We start from the raw sequence: 23,129 nt of genomic DNA on the forward strand, positions 1-23,129 counted from the left end.
TGCGATCCTTATTTATCCTCCATCGCCTTTACCCACTTTTATTACGTTATTTTGTTGTTTTGTCAATTAGTTTAACTATTCACAACAATTGTTATTGTATAATTTGAATTGTGGTTCTAAAAAATTGCAGAGTCGTCTATCAATTTTTGGAAGAGACTTCAGTGTTTCCCTGATTTCTAGACGATCTAGACATTTTGCAGGGACACAGTAAGCTCTTATTTTTATATTTTATTCATGTTTTTCTTATTTCACAGTTGATTCAAATGTCATGAATCACTATGATAATTTAAATTAGATAAGTGTTCTTTGTGTTTTTGTGATTATATTTTAATTTCATCCTTAGAAGTGTTTTGTTAAATTTCTAGCTATATATGATTTTTTTTCAAATTATATATTAATATAATATTCTTCTTCTCTTTCTCTGTGATGATTAATGGTAGAACTATCTAGTACATTGTAAAATTTCCCAACTAGTCAACTTTTTTCTAAAGCAATTTTCTGTAAGGATTATTTTATAATTATAGAAATAAAGTACAAATCCTTTATAATAAGGAAAAATTGGATTATATATGTATTATTAGGGACATTTTTATTCCAATTTCATATCTTTGTTATTAGAGGATGTCAAAGCTCTTCTATTTATTTATTGTCCTGTTTTCGTTTTCTTAATACAAATAAAACACTTGTGTTGTCTCATAAACACGTTTCAACTAAATGTCTCTCTCTTTCCTATAGTTTAACAGTTTGAATGACTAGTCAACTGCAAAGCAACAGTGGTTGATTGGATGGATGATGGTTGCAGTTCCTTCCACAATGAGAAAATACTCATTAGAGACCATGCTAGACCATTTTATAAATTGCTTTTTTGGTATAATTTTAAACGAGGAAGAATATTCTAAATTTCTATTGTTTCAAGATGTACGGAACTATACTTTTTTATGGGGCGCCTAAGTCCTACATTAAGCAATATGAGATACTCCGTTCGTTTCCTTAATAGCTAGCTTTTGAGGGTGGATTTACCAAGTGCTTGGATGTATAAATTGGTATCAAAGTTGGTTGTCAATGTATTTGAAAGGGCTATCTGTGGAGGGTTTTGACTGGTTAAGGGTTCTAACAATGGAGAGTCGTGTGAATTATCACTAAGTGAAATGTGGTAGAGTAAAAGCTGGTTATGATTCTTTGCTCTAGTTTCTGACCATGTGTGTCCCTCTCCCATTTAACTGTTCTGCACTTTTAGTTTATTTTGAGATATCCGTGTTTGACTATGCCAACTCAGTCATGTCTCCGATGTTTGAATTCATGCATGCTTTATTTTTCTTCTCATTCCACATTGATGATACACATTATCCAATTGTTTTCTTTTCTCATGTCCTTTCCATTACCTAGATCTGATGATCATAACTCTGCTTTAAGGGAACATTTTTTACGTCTTTATTTGTCCCGTGTTTATGCTGATTAGGTATAGAAATGAAATGAATTCATTTCTCTAAAAAATGATCTCAACATCTTCCATGTGGGGTAAATGTGATTCGAAAATGATTAGGGAACTATTATTATTGTGTTCCTTATTCTCCTTTTTGTACACCTAGGTTTCATTCTTAGTTTTGAATTTGTTTTTTTGGTAGCATGTTGTTTTCAACTTGTTCACCTAACTTCTCAGTGGTCTGCATTTGCAAAAGAGGTCTAGCTTTACACATTCTAAGTAAAGAATTTAACTTCATGATCTGTCCTTATGCATTCAGTCTTAAATTAGTTAGGTAGATTTGGGAGCATTTTATTGTGATTCTTGCCTAATTCAGGTTATCATTCCTCTATTTTTCAAGTTCTCTTTTTTTGAGCTTGGTGAAATATGGTTTTTCAATTGTTTAAGCTGTGATGATAGTCGTATGTATGTTGTATATTTGACTAATTATAGGCTTTGCATCGTTTGGTGCAATTTGATGGAATGATTAGTACCATATTTCTCTTATTAATGAGTTTTGTTGCCCTGGATTGTTTTTCCTAGACTTATCTATCATTATTTTTTTGCAAGGGAAACTTCTACTCTTCTAAATAATTTTCCCTATAACTATAATTTTTTATCCTATTTTCATTTCTTGCAATTGTTTTATTACATAGGATTGTTTATATTAGATTTTACAGTGGTTCCTGAGCCAAAGTTTTGATTTTGTGGTTATTATAGTTAGAGCAGAGTTCATAGTACACAATTGGTTAAACATTTGCTGATGCTTGTTGTGACATCCCAAAAATACAGCCCAAAACTATAAATTTAGAAAAATCACATTTAATAATAATTCAAACAGTTTTCCACTAAAAAAATAAAAACCGAACGAACGCTCAAGGACGAACGTCCTTGAGTACAATTCAACAGTTAAGGACGAGCGCACACAACCGCACGTCCATTCAAGAGTTTACAAAATAAAACCGAACGTACAAGAAACTTGACCGAACGGTTTACACAAGACAAATACCGAACGGTCGAAATCAACTTAAACGAAAACAAGGGGTGGTCGAACGACCACTCAATTCAACAACTACACTACTGGCCGAGCGTCTCACTGCTCGGTCTTCACTTCCACATCTACCAGATTCTCTTCTTCCAGCAACTCTTCCAAACGCTCGTCTCCCTCTGCTCACATCCACACGGATGATCATTGCATTGACAAGACGGACGTACAAGAACAAATGGACAACACAAGGAAAACGAAAGGGTAAGCTTACGTAATTTAACTCATGCATCAATATATATGAATTTCAGCAAACAGTTCATTTCACACATATATATCAACGTACGCATTCATCATACATCACATAATTTAACGCACGTACAAAATAAAACTCAACACGACTGACTGTCCGGACTGTATGAATTCTGCGTAGTTACAGGCGTTCGCGCACCCGGGTGGTGTGGTAACTGGAATCCTCATCAGCTGCCACCCGAGGTTAGTACGCTCGTCCAAAGTACCTCTAAGGACGACGACCTCCTGCCGTTCCCACGCATGACGTGCGTTCTCTACTTGAGGACGAGCACTCACGGAACATCAGGATCGAACGGCCAACATTAACTTCCCACAGTCATACTTGACAATTTCCAACAATTTCCAAGAGTCGTTCCTAGCTGGAACGCTCGTTCAATATTCATAACTTTCATTTCATCTCAGATACTGTTCATCATTCACTGGTCATCATTATATAATCATTTTCATCATTAATAGGGAAATCATCAAAACCGAACGTTCTGTCCCCAATAAGACCGAGGACGAACGCTGTCAGCGAGACTAAAAGACGCTCGTTCGAATCAAAGTACGAACGGCAGAATTTCAATAACGCACGCGAATACATAATATACTGTTCATTGGACGAACGCTATTTTGTGGAAAAAGAGAACGAGCGCTCAAAATAATAACGAGCGTCATTTTGGACGAACGCTAAGTTCAAACCTAGCACTATTAGGACGAACGCTCGGTAAGAGACCGAGCCCCAATTTGAGCGAGCGTTCGGTATAAGACCGAGCATCATTAGGCCGAACGCTCAGTTCAACCGAGCACCATTTTGGACGAACGCTAAGTTCAAACCGAGCACCATTAGGACGAACGCTCAGTTCAAACCGAGCACCATCAGGACGAACGCTCCGTTCAAAACCGAGCACTATTTGGACGAACGCTCAGTTCAAAACCGAGCACTATTTGGACGAACGCTCGGCGTGAGACCGAGCCCCAATTTGAGCGAGCGTTCGGTATAAGACCGAGCATCATTAGGACGAACGCTCAGTTCAACCGAGCACCATTTTGGACGAACGCTCAGTTCGAACCGAGCACCATTAGGACGAAGGCTCAGTTCAAACCGAGCACCATCAGGACGAACGCTCAGTTCAAAACGAGCACTATTTGGACGAACGCTCAGTTCAAAACCGAGCACTATTTGGACGAACGCTCGGTGTGAGACCGAGCCCCAATTTGAGCGAGCGTTCGGTATAAGACCGAACACCATTTTCTGACGAACGCTCAAACGAAGCATTTTAACATGAGGACGCTCGTCCTCGACCAGGGATCGATCCAAATGAACGAATCCCATTCTTGACTATTAAAAAGGGAGACCGAACGGTCAAAGACCGTTCAGCACGAACGTTCAATATGAAGGGAAATTCTTTTTCAATTCATTTACATTCCAGTTCATTTCTCATCATACAGTTTCATAAATTCCATTCGTTCATGTCATGGTACAATTTACAATCTTCATATAATTCATATCATCCAAATCTCATGTATTTCATACATCATACGTAAACTTAGTCATATATCCTTTTCACTCAGTAAACAACGAACGTTCATGCAACTCAAATCACAGCAACATCATGCATTATATTCATACAGTAATTAACGAACGTTCAAACGAAGCACACAACATGAATTAAATCAAATAAGCTTCCCTTACCTGGAAATGACCGAACGTCCACTGACGCACCACACTCTTCTCCACTACGTTTCCCTTTCCCACGCTGGTAAACGCTCGTTAACCAAACTACAATGGACGAGCCCCAACCAAATCAGATCTAATTAATTCTACGAAGGGTAACGTACGTACACAAAACTGGTTTCCTATATCAGTAAGACGAACGACCGAGAGGGAGAAAGAACTTACCAGTTCAGTTTCTCCAGACGAACGTTCCCTCTGGAATCTTTGACGCCGAGCGTCCTTCAACAGTGCCGGATCCCAGAATTGGAGGAGATGAACGGTGGTTTCTAGAGAGAGATGCAGAGAGTGTAGAGAGAAGGAGGAGAGAATTGGGGTATCAGGAATCAGGAAGAGAGGGACGTGCAGAGTGAGTGGGGAATAAGTTCAGATTTCAGATTTGATTTCCACTCCCTTTCCAGCGTACTCCTGCACTCAGCCAGCGCACGTTCCCACCCGGGCAGACACGTTCTGCGTTTCTGACTGTCCACGACGGACGGTCGTTCGTTCTGAACCAGACACGTGTAATCCACTACTAATTCCAGACTCAGCTCCACGTACGACAGCTGGCGTTCGTTAGTGGTTGTCGGGCGCTGCTGTCGTCCATGTACGTCGCTGAGGTGGCGCGCTCTCAGGCCGCCACGTTTTTTTTTTTTTTTTGAGACCTTACATTCTCCCCAACTATAAAAATTTTCGTGCTCGAAAATTAGGACTGAGACTCGAACAAATGGGGATACAAATCCTTCATGGCATCTTCCACTTCTCACGTAGAGTCGCCCGTCTTCTCGTCCCATACGACTTTCACCAACCTGACTGCTTTCCTCTTGTAGTACTTGGTGTTGCTATCCTCAATGCGTGCTGGATGCATCTCTAGTGTACGGTCTTGACGAAGACGAATATCTTCTAACTCCAATATGTGAGAAGGGTCGGCTACGTACTTCCGGAGTTGAGAAACGTGAAAGACTAGATGCAAGTTTGATAACTGAGGCGGCAACGATAACTCGTACGCAACTGGCCCAATCTTCCTCAAGATCTGATAAGGTCCGACAAACCTGGGAGACAACTTCTTTGGTCGGATAGGTCTCCCTACACCAGTGGTCGGATGTAGTCTAAGGAAGACATGATCTCCTGCATCGAACTCCAAGGGTCTTCTCCTCTTGTCAGCGTAAGATTTCTGTCGACTCCTGGACGTCTTCAACCTTTCTTGAATCAACTTCACCTTCTCAGTCGTCTGCTGAATGAGCTCTGGTCCTGTTAATACCTTTTCCCCTTCCTGAAACCAACACAAAGGCGTTCGACACTTTCTCCCGTACAGAGCTTCAAAAGGAGCCATCCCTATGCTGGCTTGAAAACTGTTGTTGTAGGTGAACTCCACTAAGGGCAAGACTTCATCCCAGACGCCCATGTGATCTAGGACACACGTCCTCAATAAGTCCTCAAGCGTCTGAATGGTCCTCTCAGACTGACCGTCCGTCTGAGGGTGATAGGCCGAACTCATTTGAAGTTTGCTACTGAGCTCACTCTGTAACGATCGCCAAAACCGAGAAGTAAACCATGTGTCTCGGTCTGAAACAATGCTGGATGGAACTCCATGTAGTCGAACGATTTCTTTGATATAAAGCTTAGCCAGATTTGTCATAGACATCTTCAGGTTGACTGCTAGGAAATGAGCACTCTTCGTCAGTCGATCCACTATTACCCATATGGAATCATGATTCCTGACCGTTCGAGGTAAGTGAGTCACGAAGTCCATTGCAATGCTGTCCTACTTCCATTCTGGGATTTCTAACTGCTGAAGTAATCCACCAGGCCTTTGATACTCAGCCTTGGCTCGCTGGCATGTTAAACAGGATGCCACAAAACGTGCAACGTCACTCTTCATTCCTGGCCACCAGAATGAGCTCCTGAGGTCTTGATACATCTTAGTCATACCAGGGTGTATACTAAGACGGCTGTGATGTCCTTCCTCAAGAACGATTCTTTTCAACTCGCCATCATTCGGAATGCACGTTCTATTCATGTAGCGTAGCATACCATCAGTTCCAATGTTAAAATGTTTTGCTTGATCTGTACCGAGTGCGCTTAAGATCTTCACCAACTCTTCATCTTCTCGCTGCTTCACTCTGATCCGGTCGAATACGTCACTAGAGATTCTAAGAGTACAACATTTGATAACATTCGGTTGCAAGTCAAACTGTAACCTTAGATCTCTAAAACTTTCTACCAAACTCAACTCTCGGACCATCATAGAGGAGACGTGAACTACCTTTCTGCTTAAAGCGTCTGCTACAACATTTGCCTTTCCCGGATGGTAGAGTAGTTCAAAGTCGTAATCCTTCAAGAACTCCAGCCAACGTCTCTGTCTCATATTCAGCTCCTTCTGATCAAACAGGTACTTGAGACTATTGTGATCACTGAACACTTGAAATGTCGATCCATACAAGTAGTGTCTCCAGATTTTCAAAGCAAAGACGACTGCTGCTAATTCCAGGTCGTGAGTTGGATAATTCTTCTCGTGAACCTTCAATTGCCGAGAAGCGTACGCAACCACCCTCTTTTCTTGCATGAGTACACAACCCAAACCCTGATGAGACGCGTCACAATACACCACGAATGGTTTAGCCGTGTCAGGAATGACCAATACCGGGGCGCTCGTTAACTTATTCTTCAATTCCTGGAAACTTCCTTCACACCGATCGGTCCAAGCGAACGGTTGATCTTTTCTGGTCAACTGAGTCAACGGAGCTACTATCTTGGAAAACCCTTCAATGAACCGCCTATAGTAGCCCGCGAGTCCCACAAAGCTACGAACTTCAGTTACCGAGCGTGGACTCTCCCATTCCAATACTGCTCTTACTTTTGCCGGATCCACTGATATTCCTCCAGCTGAAACCACGTGTCCCAAGAATGGCACTTCCTTCATCCAAAATTCACATTTAGAGAATTTGGCGTACAACTCCTTTTCTCTTAGCACGCCTAGAACGACCCTCAAGTGATCCTCATGTTCTTCATAGTTCTTGGAGTATACCAGAATATCATCATTGAATACAACCACAAACTTGTCTAGATACGGCCTGAAGATACGATTCATGTAGTCCATAAATATTGCTGGGGCGTTCGTCACACCAAATGGCATCACCACATACTCGTAGTGTCCATAACGAGATCGGAAGGCTGTCTTCTAGATGTCTTCTTCCTTTACCCGAATCTGATGGTATCCCGACCGTAAATCAATCTTTGAGAATATGGTCGCGCCATGTAGTTGATCCAGTAGGTCGTCTATCCGAGGCAAAGGATACTTATTCTTGATAGTCAGCTTGTTTAACTGCCTGTAATCAATGCAGAGACGAGAGCTACCATCCTTCTTCTTCACTAAGAGTACCGGCGCTCCCCAAAGTGATGCGCTTGGTCTGATAAACTGCTTGTCCATTAACTCCTCAATCTGTTCCTTGAGTTCAGCTAACTCTGCTGGCGACATCCGATAGGGTGCAATAGAGATAGGTCCAGCATTCGACACTAGGTCGATAGTAAATTCCACCTCGCGTGGAGGAGGTAATCCAGGCACTTCATCAAGAAATATATCAGGGAATTCATCCACGACTGATCGTCCTCCATTCAATTTACTGGACGATCGCTCATGATCAAAACCTTCAAGTCGTTCGTCCGAATGCGTCATGATCAGAAAGCAACTGGCGCCATCCACGATGTCTTCTTTCAGTTGACCGAGAGTCACAGATAGATCCACTTCATATTCGTCCGGAAACACCAACTCCTTTGCACCACAATCTATGAGAATGCGATTGGCACCCAGCCAATCCATTCCTAAGATTACTTCTAAATCTTTCAAGGGTAGACAGATGAGATTCACCTTATAATTACGCACCTCAACCTCTATAGGACATTTAACACATACAGTAGACGTCCTAACCTCACCCGCTGCTGGGGTTCATACTACCAAGTCGAACTGCATCTCGCGTTCGGCTAATCCCAATTTCTCAACACACGCCTTCGAAATGAAGGAGTGTGTTGCCCCCGAATCATACAACACACAAACAGGCATTCCATATAATAAGCAAGTACCAGTGACGAGCGTACCTGAACTGGCAGCTTCCGCGGCCGTGATTGCATAAACTCGACCAACAGCCTAAGCTCGTCCACCCCTTCCTTGCTGCATTCTCCCAGCATTTGGCAGCCTCATTGTCGCTCGTCCGCCCATATTACAGTCGCGTTTTGTGTGACCATTCCTTCCACAACGAGTGCAGGACTTCACTCCCAATAACTGAGGGCATGACGATGATAACAGTTGAAAAACTGTTATTTTCATAATTAAAATTGATACTAAAAGCAACCTTTAGACTTAGAAACTAGCTTGAAATCATGCCTTTTATCTATATTTTCAGAAATAAGAGAGCTGGACAGGTTTATGCTTGATTTCAGTGTTTTTGTGCAGGTTTTAAGGTGAATTTAGTGAAAGAAGTGAAGAATGAGAGAGAGGGAATCAGAAAAGGAATCAAAGAGTGCAAAAAGAAGAAGTCGAAGTCACCGCTCAGCGGCATTCTACCGCTGAGCGGCACTCAAGAGGTTGCGGGAGGTCCACTGAGGGGCAAAATGGCCGCTGAGGGGAGAAAACGAGACGCGCAATCACCGCTGAGCGGTATTTTACCGCTGAGCGGTATTTTACCGCTGAGCGGCACTTTAATGGGCTTGGGCTTGACTTTTTGTAATTTACGAATGATATTTAAGCTTTAGGGGTTCCTAGGGTTAGACATCTTTGGCAGAAACGAGGCAAACACTCTCTCTTCCACCCCTTTGAAGGAGGATCTTGGATGCTCAGGCTACCTCTTCACCTTTTTAGTGTTTATTCTTTCATACTTTCATTGTAATTCATCTAGGTTCACCATGAATATGGTGAACTAAACCTTGTATGTTTGTTGGGGAATCAATGTAATCTCTTGAAGCTCTCATATATGGAATTTATGCTTGCATCTTAATCTAAGATTTATGCTTTGTTTCATCATTAGTTAGGGTTTTTCCTCTTTGCTTAATGCTTGCATTGTTTAACTCATTCTAATGCATGATTATTGGTTTTGTCGATACGGACACGTACGGGGAAGTCTAGATCCGGGGAATTTCTCCCAATATTATATTGGTTGTCGTTAAGCTCCTGCACTTATGAACTAATCATTAGGAATGCTAGGAATTGTATGAACTCGTGATTAGGGAGAAGCCATCTAGAATGGTACTTTAGAGAGTGGCATTAACAATGATGATTTGAATGTTGAATTCCTAAAATGTATGAGAGTGGATGAGATGAAATTGACCCCCAACAACATATTCATTCATATATTTCATTGAAAGTGTTTATCTTTTGCTTTTTGCCATTGATCAAAAACTTCATGCATACATGTTTACTTTTCGTCTTGCATATTAAACTCTAAATATTTCGTCCTTAAGTCTTAGCTAATCAAGAAATCACATAACTAAACTAGGCCGTGAGTCCCTTGGGAAGAACGATACTTGGTCTTACCAAGTTTATTACTTGAACGATTCGGTCATACTTGCCGATTGTGAAACAAGTTTGTGACATCATATTTTGGTGCTTACAAATTTGTCCATCAAGTTTTTGGCGCCGTTGCCGGGGACTCGTGGTTTAACTGGTTAATTTGTGTGATTATTGATTATCTTTGACTTTAATTTTGAATTTCTGTTTTTATTTTTCTGTTTTTATTTTTATTTTTCGGTTTTTATTTGATTAGATTTTATTTTATTTTATCTTTTAGATTAGGTTAGATTTTATTTTATTTTTATTTTCTGTTTTTATTTTTCTGTTTTTATTTTTTCGGTTTTTATTTGATTAGATTTTATTTTATTTTATTTTTTAGATTAGGTTTTATTTTATTCTATCTTCTGAATTTTTTTATCTTCTGAATATATATCTTCTTCTATATCTTTTTGTGCTAACAAATCTTTTCTAGGGTTTTGTTTTCTTGTGTATGCAGGAAGCAATTCGAACTAGGAGTAAGACAACAACAGAACCACTTTTTGAAGGTCTAGACGAGAGTAGAAGGAGGAGAAGAATCAGAACGTCCAGAGAACTTTTCCCTTCTCCAGAAACTCTCTTACAATCATCACCACAAGGTTCTGTTCATAGCACAGGAAGTATGGAGAACAATAATGCTAGAAGAACTCTTGCAGATTACACTAATATTGCTGGACCTCAACATTTTAACAGCATAGCTAGACCTAGAGTCAATGCAGCCAACATGGAGGTCAAGCCAGCTTTAATTCAACTGGTGAAGAGTAATCAATTTAATGGGTTATCTCACGAAAGCCCATATGAGCACCTTACTACTTTTAATGAGATCTGCAACACGGTCAAGATTAATGGGGTGCCAGACGAAGCTATCAAACTTAGCTTGTTTCCCTTCTCATTGGGGGGCAATGCTAAGCTTTGGTTGAACTCTTTTCCAGAAGAAAGTTTCACAGAGTGGGAAGCAGTGGTCACAAAATTTTTAAACAAGTACTTCCCACAATCTAAGGTGACCAAAGGCAAGCAAGAGATTTCGTCATTTAAGCAGGGCATGGAAGAATCACTGGGGCATGCATGGGACAGGTATAAAAGCTTGTTACGTAAAACTCCCACGCATGGTTTTGAAGATCAAGAAGTAGTCTTAACTTTCCTTGGAGGGCTTGGTTCACAAACCAAGATGATGCTGGATGCCTCAGCAGGAGGCAATATTAAATGGAAGACTCTAGAGGAAGCAACTGAAATTATAGAAAACATGGCTACTAGTGACAATGAGCTGCACAGTGAGAGAGGAGCTCCTATGCAACAAAAAGGGGTTCTTCAATTACAAACACATGATGCCTTGCTAGCTCAGAATAAAATTCTAACTCAACAGCTGGAGACTCTGACTAAAACTTTGGCTCAATTACCTAAAGAGTTGAAATCTGCTGCACAGGTACAAACCCAGTTGTGCGAATTATGTGGAGGTGATCATGTCAATGGTCAGTGTGCTTTTCCAGTGGAAGCCGTGGAGGATGTTAATTTCATGGCTAATCAATTTCCATACCGTCAAGGGAATTATAATCAAGGGTGGAAACCACATCCGAGCATTGGCCAAGGACAAACTGGGCAAGCTAATCAATATAATAAGCAGCAGCAGCAACCAACCTTGTGGCAACAGTTATCTATGCTTAATGAAAGACAAACAAGGTTGGAAGAAACTCTTCAGCAATTCATACAGAAATCAGAATCTTCTCAAAAGAGCACTGAAGCTGCTATAAAGAATTGGGAGATTCAAATGGGTCAGATTACCAAGCAATTGGAAGAGAAGCCAAATAGAAATTTTGGGGCTAATACTGAGGTTAACCCCAGAGAAGAGTGCAAAGTGGTAAAGAGTGTTAATGAAGAGATAATTGAGTTAGAAGAAGGAGAAACAGAAGAAAGAAGAGAAGTAGAAAGAAAGAACATTTTTCCTTTTCCAACAAATCAAGAGAAACAAATGGACTTCACAGAGTTATTCAGAATGGTGGATAATGACGCACCTTGGGAACAAATTCTACAGAAAATTGCAGTTTACACAAAATCAGATGAAGGAACCTCTACAAAGAAGAGACGTAGAGATGTTGAGGAAGAAAAGTGTATAACTGTTAAGAAAGAGTCATTCCGTCCTAAAGCACCAGATCCAGGTAGTTTTTCTATCCCTTGTACTATAGGGAAGAAAAAGGTAAAGAAAGCTCTCCTTGATTTAGGTTCAAGTGTTAACTTGATACCTTATTCTTTACTGGAGCAAATTGGCAATGTTAAAGTGAAACCTGTAAAGGTTAATTTAGTAATGGCCGATGGATCTTCAAAGGAGCCATGTGGGATTGCAGAAGACGTTATAGTTTGTGTTGGCAAACTTCAGTTTTTAGCAGACTTTGTGGTGATGAAGATGGAGACCGAGAAGATACCTATCATACTTGGAAGACCGTTTATGAAAACGGCCAGGGCCATCATAGATGTACATGAAGGTATAGTAGTGCTCCAGGACAGAGAGGAGAGAGTGGTGGTGGATGTCTTCAAAGATGAGATGCAAGCAAAGGAGGAAGAGGATAGTTATAAAGCTGCATTTCGAGATGCACCCATGACTAGACATAAAGATGAAGATCTCACGGTTTCAGGTAATCATTGTTTGTTGTTTCAGGTACCCAAGGAAGAGGAGATTGGAAGAGGAGAAGATATTCCTAGAGACTGGAAGAAAAGAAGACTCCAACTTGGCACACCAGTAAGAATCAAGAACAAGTTGTGGGTTGTGAAGGGCTTTAAAGAGAAGGAGATGATAGAGATAGAGTCTCCATATCCTAGAAGAACAAAGACAGTCCAAAGGAAGCAGTTGAGAAGTTGGTGGAAGGATTACATCAACTATAAAGAAGATGGAACTTGAACTTTATTGGGTCAAGCTAATGACGTTAAAAGAGCGCTTGCTGGGAGGCAACCCAGTGATTGACAAACTTTGGATTTTGATTTTGGTTTTGTAACTTTTAATCTGTGGACATTATTTTTTGTAAATATTTTGTTGGATATAGCATCTACTGAAGGATGCTAGGTGGTTAAGTATCTACTGATGGATACTCAATTTGTAACACCTACTGATGGGTGTTGGTGAGAAAATTTTGCACCTACTGATGGGTGTTGGTGGATTTTGGGTCAGGCTCGTGACGTTAAACAAGCGCTACCTGGGAGGCAACCCAGTTGATTGATTGTTTCTGTTTGTTTATTTTAGTTAGGATTTGCATAAGCATTTTTAACATTGAATTGCAGGGAACCTATGAGGGACATGTAGGGAAGGCACGTAGGTCAAGCAAAGAAGGAGAGGAGCACATCACGAAAGTGCCGCTGAGCGGTACTCTCGTAGATTGGGCTTTAGTTCCCCTTAGCGGGACCCGAGCCCATTAGGGTATTTTTAAACTCTAAGCTGCGCAAAGTCTTATACTTTTTGGCTTTTCTCTGCATAAACACTTCCACACATCTTCTCCTAGGTTTCCCACATCTTTTCACTCTTCCCTCTTAAGAAATTATCTCTTCCACTCACTTTTTCACTAGTGTGCCATCAAAGTTTGGGGTTGGAAGAGAGCATTCTAGTTTGGAAGCATTCTCATAGCATCTAGCATCTCCACCCAAGTAAGTAAAATGCATTTTGTTCATTCTAGGGTTCTTGAATTTGAATGTGATTGTCAAAGCATGAATATTTAGGGGTTTTGATTTCTATGCATGATTTGATGATATATTTGATGTTTGAACCGATTAAACTGCATGATCATGAACTGAAAAACTGAAAATTGCAATTGGGTGGAGTTAGGACAGATTTAAAATAGGTTTTTCAAAAATCTGCAGAGTTACCGCTGAGGGGTAATCTGCCGCTGAGCGGCACTCTGCCAGATTTGGTTTTTCTGAGTTTTTGCGTGTTGGAATGTGGCACTGGTGGCGCTGAGGGGAAATTCTGGCCCTCAACGGTGGTTTAGCTTCGAAAGGAGTTGTGTTCTGTGTTTTACTAATGATTAACATCATGTTCTGTGGTTTTGTTTGCGTTTTGAATGTAGGAATGGCATCCTCATCAGGAAAAAGATTGAAAACCATGGCAACCAAGAGAAAGGAAAAGGAACCAGAGCAACCCCATTTTGGCTGGTTCCTCTCTAGGAAACATGAGAAGCACTTTAGGGTGGTTCAGGACAGGAGACTTTTGATGGAGAGAAAGGTTGGAATGATACCTAACTTTGCTCCTCAATTTGGAGAGCAAGTGTTAGGGAATGATTGGTGAAAGCTAGCCACTTATCCTGCACCTGCCAACATAGCTGTGGTGAAGGAATTTTACACCAATGCAAAGAAGATTGGTGACTATCCAGCTGAGAATTATTTGGGCTATGTCAGAGGCCATGCTATCAGGTATGATCCTGATTCTATCAACAACTTCCTGGATACTGTGTGGGCTGGTGAGCAATGTCAGTTTGCTCTTTGCATGGAGGAAGGTGCTGATTTTGAGGATGTGAAGAGAGTGTTGTGTATACCTGGAGGACACTTCCAAAGGAATAGATCTGGCTCAGTGGTTAACATTAGGAGGACAGATTTGACTCCTCTTGCAAAATATTGGATGACATTTTCTCATGCCAACATTCAGCCATGTTCACATGTGTCAGATATTACTCTCAGCAGGGCACTATTCATCTACTGTGTTATCAGAAATTTGAATGTTAATATTGGGCAGGTGATAGCTGATGAAATTAGTGTATGTGCTAACACTTCAAACAACAAAGCACCGCTAGGACATCCTTCTTTGATCACTCACCTTTGCAAGCTAGCTGGGGTGGACACTTCTGTTCCACCATTTGAAAGGCCAAGAAAAGCTATTGACGAGGCTTATTATAGACAGTACTGTGGAGGTGAGGATGTAGCTCAGCCAGTTCCACCACGCCGGGCTCGTAGAGAGAGAGGGCCAGCACAGAGCCAGACATCTGCTGATACACATGAAGCAGAACCATTCCAGATGAGGGACATGTATATGTCTCTTATAGGTGCTCAGTTGCAGTCCATTCACAGAGGGCAGGTGGCCACTGCTGAGATGATAGTGGAGATGATAGTGGAGATGTATGATACACCTCCAGCCCACAGGTGGACTATGGATGAATTCCACAATGTAGTAGCTTGGCCAGAAGAACCAGTACATGGAGGAGGAGCTGGAGCAGCTGAAGCTTCAGCTAGAGATATGGAAGAAGATGAAGCTGAGGAGGAGGATGCGTTTGATGATGATGAAGATGAGGAGGAAGAGGAAGATACAGAGGACAGCTCAGACTGATGAGGAGCTGAGATAGCATTTACTGATGAATGCTATCATATGATTATGCTTTTGCGGTTTAAGTTTTCTGAACTTATTTGTTTTTGTTTTTAGATTAGGGGTTGATGTACTCTATTGAACACCTGGTTTGTTATGATGGTTTGCTATTAACTGTGATTGTGTGATAAGTATTGCATGATGATGCTTATTGATTGATTGATGTTGAGATAGATGTGCACATTAAAATGCTTATACAGGTGATTCACAAGCTTTGTGAACAAATGCATGATATTATGATTGTGATTGTGAGATTAAGCAAGATGTGTATGTCAAATGTGAATGAGCTTATATGTGAGGTTTTGAGCTCCAGAGTTTTTGGTATGATTGAATGCTATTACTTTGAAAGCATGAATGATTTTGCCCAGGTTTTCTATGATTGAATCAAGTGCTTGTTTTGCATCATGTGATCAAGGCCATTTGTTGGAACCCTTTTTATTGGCCAAATTCATAAAGTTAGCCTACTAAAAGAGAACACGTTGTGTTCTATCCTTTGAACCCTTAGCCTTGAACATACACTGAAAACCTTTGATTGAAAATCTTTACCTTGAGTTAAGTAGAAGATCTTGTATGGTATTGTTAAATGTTCAAGTTTGGGGTTGTTGGGAAAACATGAAAAGAAAAGCATTGAGCTAAGAGCTAGAAAGTAATGCAAAGAAAAAAAGAGAAGAAAAGAAAAAGAAGTAAAGCTCAATGCAAATACAAAGGTAAAAGAAAGTTGGGAATAAATAAGATGATTGTGTTGTTATGATTCTTTTAACTCAAGGATTTTGTGATCCAGAAAAAACCAATTTTCTTGTTAGCCCAGCCACATTATAAGCCATTGAAAAGTCCTTGTGATGATGCATGCTTGTGAATGTTTTTGAATGTGGTAAAATGAAAGGAAAAGTTGATTCATGTGACATTGTGATAGTGGAGTGAATGAGTGAAACACCTTACCTCTTATACATTTGTGTGTTGAGTGAAACACTTTACCTAGTGAGGAAATATTCCATAAACACATGAACATCCATGCTTAATTGATTGATCATTCATGAAAAATAGCATTTGTTGGAATTTAAATGATTTTGTGAATACTAAAGCATGTGCACATCTTGAATGAACTCGTGGTCATAAGTTTGAGTGAAGTTGTTACTTATCTTGAGAAAAGGATTTTGAATGAGTGAACCATCATATGAATTGGTTGGAGATGGAGTTACATTTTGTTTGCTTGAGGACAAGCAAAGTTCTAAGTTTGGGGTTGTGATAACAGTTGAAAAACTGTTATTTTCATAATTAAAATTGATATTAAAAGCAACCTTTAGACTTAGAAACTAGCTTGAAATCATGCCTTTTATCTATATTTTCAGAAATAAGAGAGCTGGACAGGTTTATGCTTGATTTCAGTGTTTTTGTGCAGGTTTTAAGGTGAATTTAGTGAAAGAAGTGAAGAATGAGAGAGAGGGAATCAGAAAAGGAATCAAAGAGTGCAAAAAGAAGAAGTCGAAGTCACCGCTCAGCGGCATTCTACCGCTGAGCGGCACTCAAGAGGTTGCGGGAGGTCCGCTGAGGGGCAAAATGGCCGCTGAGGGGAGAAAACGAGACGCGCAATCACCGCTGAGCGGTATTTTACCGCTGAGCGGCACTTTAATGGGCTTGGGCTTGACTTTTTGTAATTTACGAATGATATTTAAGCTTTAGGGGTTCCTAGGGTTAGACATCTTTGGCAGAAACGAGGCAAACACTCTCTCTTCCACCCCTTTGAAGGAGGATCTTGGATGCTCAGGCTACCTCTTCACCTTTTTAGTGTTTATTCTTTCATACTTTCATTGTAATTCATCTAGGTTCACCATGAATATGGTGAACTAAACCTTGTATGTTTGTTGGGGAATCAATGTAATCTCTTGAAGCTCTCATATATGGAATTTATGCTTGCATCTTAATCTAAGATTTATGCTTTCTTTCATCATTAGTTAGGGTTTTTCCTCTTTGCTTAATGCTTGCATTGTTTAACTCATTCTAATGCATGATTATTGGTTTTGTCGATACGGACACGTACGGGGAAGTCTAGATCCGGGGAATTTCTCCCAATATTATATTGGTTGTCGTTAAGCTCCTGCACTTATGAACTAATCATTAGGAATGCTAGGAATTGTATGAACTCGTGATTAGGGAGAAGCCATCTAGAATGGTACTTTAGAGAGTGGCATTAACAATGATGATTTGAATGTTGAATTCCTAAAATGTATGAGAGTGGATGAGATGAAATTGACCCCCAACAACATATTCATTCATATATTTCATTGAAAGTGTTTATCTTTTGCTTTTTGCCATTGATCAAAAACTTCATGCATACATGTTTACTTTTCGTCTTGCATATTAAACTCTAAATATTTCGTCCTTAAGTCTTAGCTAATCAAGAAATCACATAACTAAACTAGGCCGTGAGTCCCTTGGGAAGAACGATACTTGGTCTTATCAAGTTTATTACTTGAACGATTCGGTCATACTTGCCGATTGTGAAACAAGTTTGTGACATCATATTTTGGTGCTTACAAATTTGTCCATCAGACGACTGGTAGTGTGGTCCTCCACATTGGAAACACTTGACTGATCCGTGCTGTCCAGACTGTCCAGCAACAACCATAGCCTGAGAATTAGATGGTTGTGTTGGGCGAGCATACGGCAACCTGTTCCGATTCAGATTCGGCCTGGACATGATCGGCCCTCTATTTGCCTGTTGTTGCTTCTTCTGTCGTTCTGCTTCAGCCACATTTTTCTCTAAAACTTTTGCTCTCTCAATCATGGCAAGAAAAGACTTAATGCAAAGGCTGGATATCAGTACCTTCAGATCACTTCTCAGCCCATTCTCAAACTTCCTACACTGCCACACTTCACTGGTCGCCAGGGTATTAAAACGAACCAAATGTTTGAACCTGTTGGTGTACTCAGAAACAGACATATTACCTTGCACCAACTGGAGAAATTCCACTTCTTTGCCGAAACGAACACTATCCGGGAAATATTCCTCATAAAACTTTTCCTTGAAGACTTTCCAGGAAATAGGGCTGTGAGATTCCGTTAGCAACATCTTCGCAGTCGACCACCAATGACTGGCCTCTCCAGTCAACAGATACTCAGTGAATGCCAGTCTTCTATCGTTCGGACATTCCTTGGCGTCATAGATCTGTTCCATGTCCCTTATCCACTGATCAGCTCCGTCAGGAAGGCACTTCCCGTCAAACTTTGCAGGGCGATGCTGCAAAAAGCTCTCCAAAGTCCACTCAGCCTGATGAGTAGCATTTGAAGCAGATGCTCCCGGCGTACCCCTAGTAGCTGCAAGAATTTCCATTAGTTGCCTCTGAGTCATTTCAGAATTGGCGCGAGCAGCTTCGAGATTTTGTGAATTAGTCGCGTTCTGCTGCATCAGAACAGCATTCTGCTCTTGTAGCTTTTCGATCACTGATTCCAACAGCCTGGTGTTGTTGGGCACATCATGTTCATTGGTCTGTGGTGGAGGAGGAGGAAGTCTAGGTGCCATTGGTTCTCTAAGAAACAGAGAAAAGAAACGAACGTTAGTCCTGTTCAAAGTGTTGAAAATAACTCATTCAACGCAATTTAAGCACACAGCAAAAACACAGTGTACTCATAACCTACAGTGTCCTTAAGAGAACAAAACTGCTCTGATACCACTAATGTGACATCCCAAAAATACAGTATTAAACCATAAAATCAGAAAATCACATTTAACAATAATTCAATACAGTTTTCCAACTAAAAACAAAATGAAGAAATTAAAATTTAGAACGAACGAACGCTCAAGGACGAACGTCCTTGAGTACTGTTTCAATAATACAGAACGGACGCTCAAAGCCGCACGTCTTCAGAGTTACAAATGAAAAAGCCGAACGTACACGAAACTTGACCGAACGGTTTATACGGCACAAATACTGAACGGTCTATCAGAATAAAATAACAAGATAAGATGGTCGAACGACCACTCTAACACAGGCTACACAACTGGCCGAGCGTCTCACTGCTCGGTCTTCACTTCGACATCAACCAGGTTCTCTTCATTCAGCACCTCTTCCAACCGCTCGTCTCCATCTGCTCACATCCACACGGATGATCATTGCAATGACAAGACGAACGCACAAGGACAATAGACAACACAAGGAAAACGAAAGGGTAAGCTTACGTAATTTAACTCATGCATCAATATATAAATTCCAGCAAACAGTTCATTTCACACGTACGCATTCATCATACATCACATAATTTAACGCATGTACAAAATAAAACTCAACACGACTGACTGTCCGGACTGTATGAATACTGCGTAGTTACAGGCGTTCACGCACCCGGGTGGTGTGGTAACTGGCATTCTCATCAGCTGCCACCCGAGGTTAGTCTGTTCCGTCCGAAGTACCCCTAGGGACGTCGACCTCCTGCCGTTCCCACGCATGACGTGCGTCCTCTACTTGAGAACGAGCACTCACGGAACATCAGGATCGAACAGCCAGCATTAACTATCCACAGTCATACTTTACAACTTTCAACATTCAACCATGAGTCGTTCCTGCCTGGAACGCTCGTTCAATATTCATAACTTTCATATCATCTCAAATACTTTTTATCGTTCACTATTTATCATACATTCATACTTTCAATTCATCTCTTTCACTGTTCATCATTCACCATATACCATTCCATGATCATTTTCATCATTCATAAGGAATCCACCAAAATCGAACGTTCTGTCCCCAAAGACCGAGGACGAACGCTGCAAGTGAGACCAAAAGGACGCTCGTTCGTATTAAAGTACGAACGGCAGAGGAACAGTTACGTTCAGGAATGGCCGAGTAAGGTACTGTTCATTGAACGAACGCTGGGAAAAGAGAACGAGCGCTCAAAATAATACCCAGCGTTATTTAGGACGAACGCTCAGCATAAGACCGAGCCTCATTTTGAGCGAGCGCTCAGTATAATACTGAACACCGTTGAGAACGAGCGCTCAGTATAAGACCGAGCCCCATTTTAGGACGAACGCTCATTGTGAGACCGAGCACCAATTAGAGCGAGCGTTAGGCATTTGGCCGAACACCATTTAGAACGAGCGCTCGGTATAAGACCGAGTCTCATTTATAACGAACGCTCGATGTAAGACCGAACGTTACTTTGAACGTACGTTCAGTGTAAGACCGAACGCTTCCCAGTACGATCGTCCGGTGTAAGACCGAACGCTATTCTGGACGAACGTCAGGTGTGAGACCGAACGTTCAATAACTTAAATTTACAGAATTTGATAAATATACTAAGGGCTTTCGAAACAGTGTTTACGAACGGGAAATACACTATTTCAAAAATATATATATACATGCAAATAAGGAAGAATGCGGTTTATCAAAAATACCATATACAACAGTGCTTGGCCGAATGCTCAAGCAAAGTATTTCAGTGTGAGGACGTTCGTCCTCAACCAGAGTTTCAATCAAATGAAAGAATCAGCATTCCTAACATGTTACTAAGGAAAACCGAACGGTCAATGACCGTCCAGAACGAACGTACAACTTTTCATGGAAGGTTCATTTCTCATCAAAATCATATCATTTCATAAAAACGAACGTTCATATAATCAAGCATAACAACCTCATACAATCAACATAACGAACGTTCATGCAAATCAGCCATAGCAACATCATACAATGAAATAACGAACGTTAATACCATCATCCATATCATCCATCATGCATTTCCTTATACAGTAAAATAACGAACGTTCACACACACGCATACATCAAAACAGTTAAATTAAGTAAGCTTCCCTTACCTAGAAATGAACGAATGTTCACAGACGCACACAGACGCTCTCCCCTCAAATCCTTATCGCCAACGCTCGTTAATCCACTATACGAACGAACCCCAATACCAAAAATCAGAACCACTCTACTCTAAGAAAATAACGAACGTACAACTCAAAACTGAGTTTTCATACACAGAGGACGAACGTCAGAATGAAGGGAGGACTTACCAACTTTACTTAGCCGAACGTTCTCCCTGGAAGTTATACGTCGAGCGTCCTTTAGCTGTGCAGGAATGCTAAACGGAAGAGGATTGACGGTGGTTCTTAGAGAGAAGGTGTAGAGGGAAATGAAGAGAGAATGTTCAGAGATCCAGGAAAGAGGGTGAAGAGGGAGAACACTCAGAATTAAAACTGAGAGGCGCGTGTAAAGGAGGTGGGAATATTCCGCCCCACTCAGCAGGACGCACGTCTCCACTCCACCAGTGCACTCCACTTCAGCCCATACCGGACGGTCGCTCATCCTGAGCTGGACACGTGTATTCCATTTCTGAAATCTGACTCGTGCTGAACGGACGTCCATTCGGAGGCGGACACGTGTATCTCACTAACGCTTTCCACTACCGGTTCTGACTCAGCTCCAAGTTCGACAGTCGGCGTCCGTTAGTGGATGTCGGGCGCCGCTGTCGTCCATGTGCGCTCTGAGGTGTCGCGCTCGCCGCTTGCCACGTGGACTCCACCAACGTTCCTTAAGATATATGTTGAGCGTTCGTCCTTAAGATATATGTTGAGCGTTCGCCTTAAGTTACATGTTGAGCGTTCGTCCTTAAGATACATGTTGAGCGTTCGTCCTTAAGATATATGTTGAGCGTTCGTCCTTAAGTTACATGTTGAGCGTTCGTCCTTAAGTTACATGTTGAGCGTTCGTCCTTAAGATATATGTTGAGCGTTCTTCGAGCGTTCGTCCTGGTGAGTATAGCGTTCGGTCAGGGGTTGAATTAGTAGCGAGCGTTCATAAGTAGTAGCGAGCGTCCTTAAGTAGTAGCGAGCGTTCATATTTGAGGCGTTCGACCTAGTGTTTGATCCCACAGTGTTCGTCCAAATAGGGTTCGTCCAAGTGCTTTTGACGTTCGTTCAAACAGTGTCCGTCCAATGGGTTTTGGACGTTCGTCCAAACAGTGTCCGCCCAAGGGCTTTTGGCGCTCGTCCAAATAGTGTTCGTCCAGTGGTGATATTTTCTGTTATGTTTTCTCTCATCCAGTAAGTTATGATTATTTAAATATTTCGGTTACAATTTATGAATGCATCTTCATGTAATCCAGATTGGTTGAAAGTGTATGGTTATAAGTGGTTTATGATGTACATTATTGATCCAAACGAAATATCATGAGATTTAAAATGGTAGGATTTAATCGGAAATTAAGATCTCTCGGTGGGATCGGTTAGTGTATTGAATGAATGTAAGAGGCTTCCATATGGGGGGTTATCCCTAACACTCCAACGGTCTTTCATTCTCACTTAGAGAGGATTGACGCGTGTGGTGGGAGTAGTGGGAGGTCCTAGGGTAGACGCTATCACTGAAGGTCTATCCCGCGGTAACGGACTAGCCTTGTGTATGGTCGGGTGGAACCCCTCGGCAATGGCTTTGCAAAGCAGTAGAGGCCATCACAAGTGCACAACCCGCCCCAGCTCTACATACATTCTATGTCCGGACGTGTCTAGAGTCTTAACATGATAAGATGCTTGTCTTGATGAGTTTTATGAAATAAATGCTAGATTGATTGAAAATGAATTGTATGATTGTTTGAGACCTAGCTCACCCTTGCATTTGTATGTGTTGCATGTGTTTGCTTTCCCCCTTGCAATGATCATCCAATCCTTTGGATGTGAGCAGTAGGTGATGATGTACCTTTGGAACAAGCTTTGGAAGTTGAGGAAGACCCAGCTCCTAGTGCTTAGGATTTCTACTAGCTATTATGTTAAATAGCTCTTTATTTTGAAAGACTTCTAGCCTTCATTTTTAGCAT

General features: G+C 41.2%; 1 protein-coding gene across 1 annotated transcript; it reads right to left on the reverse strand.

The window, feature by feature from the left end:
- Positions 1 to 7,633: 7,633 nt before the first annotated feature.
- Positions 7,634 to 18,843, reverse strand: LOC124831838 (uncharacterized). The gene is made up of 2 exons (XM_088112894.1): positions 17,859 to 18,843; positions 7,634 to 8,238 (listed from the first exon to the last, which is right to left on the reverse strand). The coding sequence occupies exons 1-2, from the start codon at positions 18,841 to 18,843 to the stop codon at positions 7,634 to 7,636; spliced, it is 1,590 nt and encodes a 529-aa protein (XP_087969020.1).
- Between the last annotated feature and the right edge of the window lie 4,286 nt (positions 18,844 to 23,129).

The sequence above is a fragment of the Vigna umbellata genome, chromosome 4, assembly GCF_029865625.1.
Source record: "Vigna umbellata cultivar VRB3 chromosome 4, Vumbellata_1.0, whole genome shotgun sequence".
NCBI lineage: Eukaryota > Viridiplantae > Streptophyta > Magnoliopsida > Fabales > Fabaceae > Vigna > Vigna umbellata.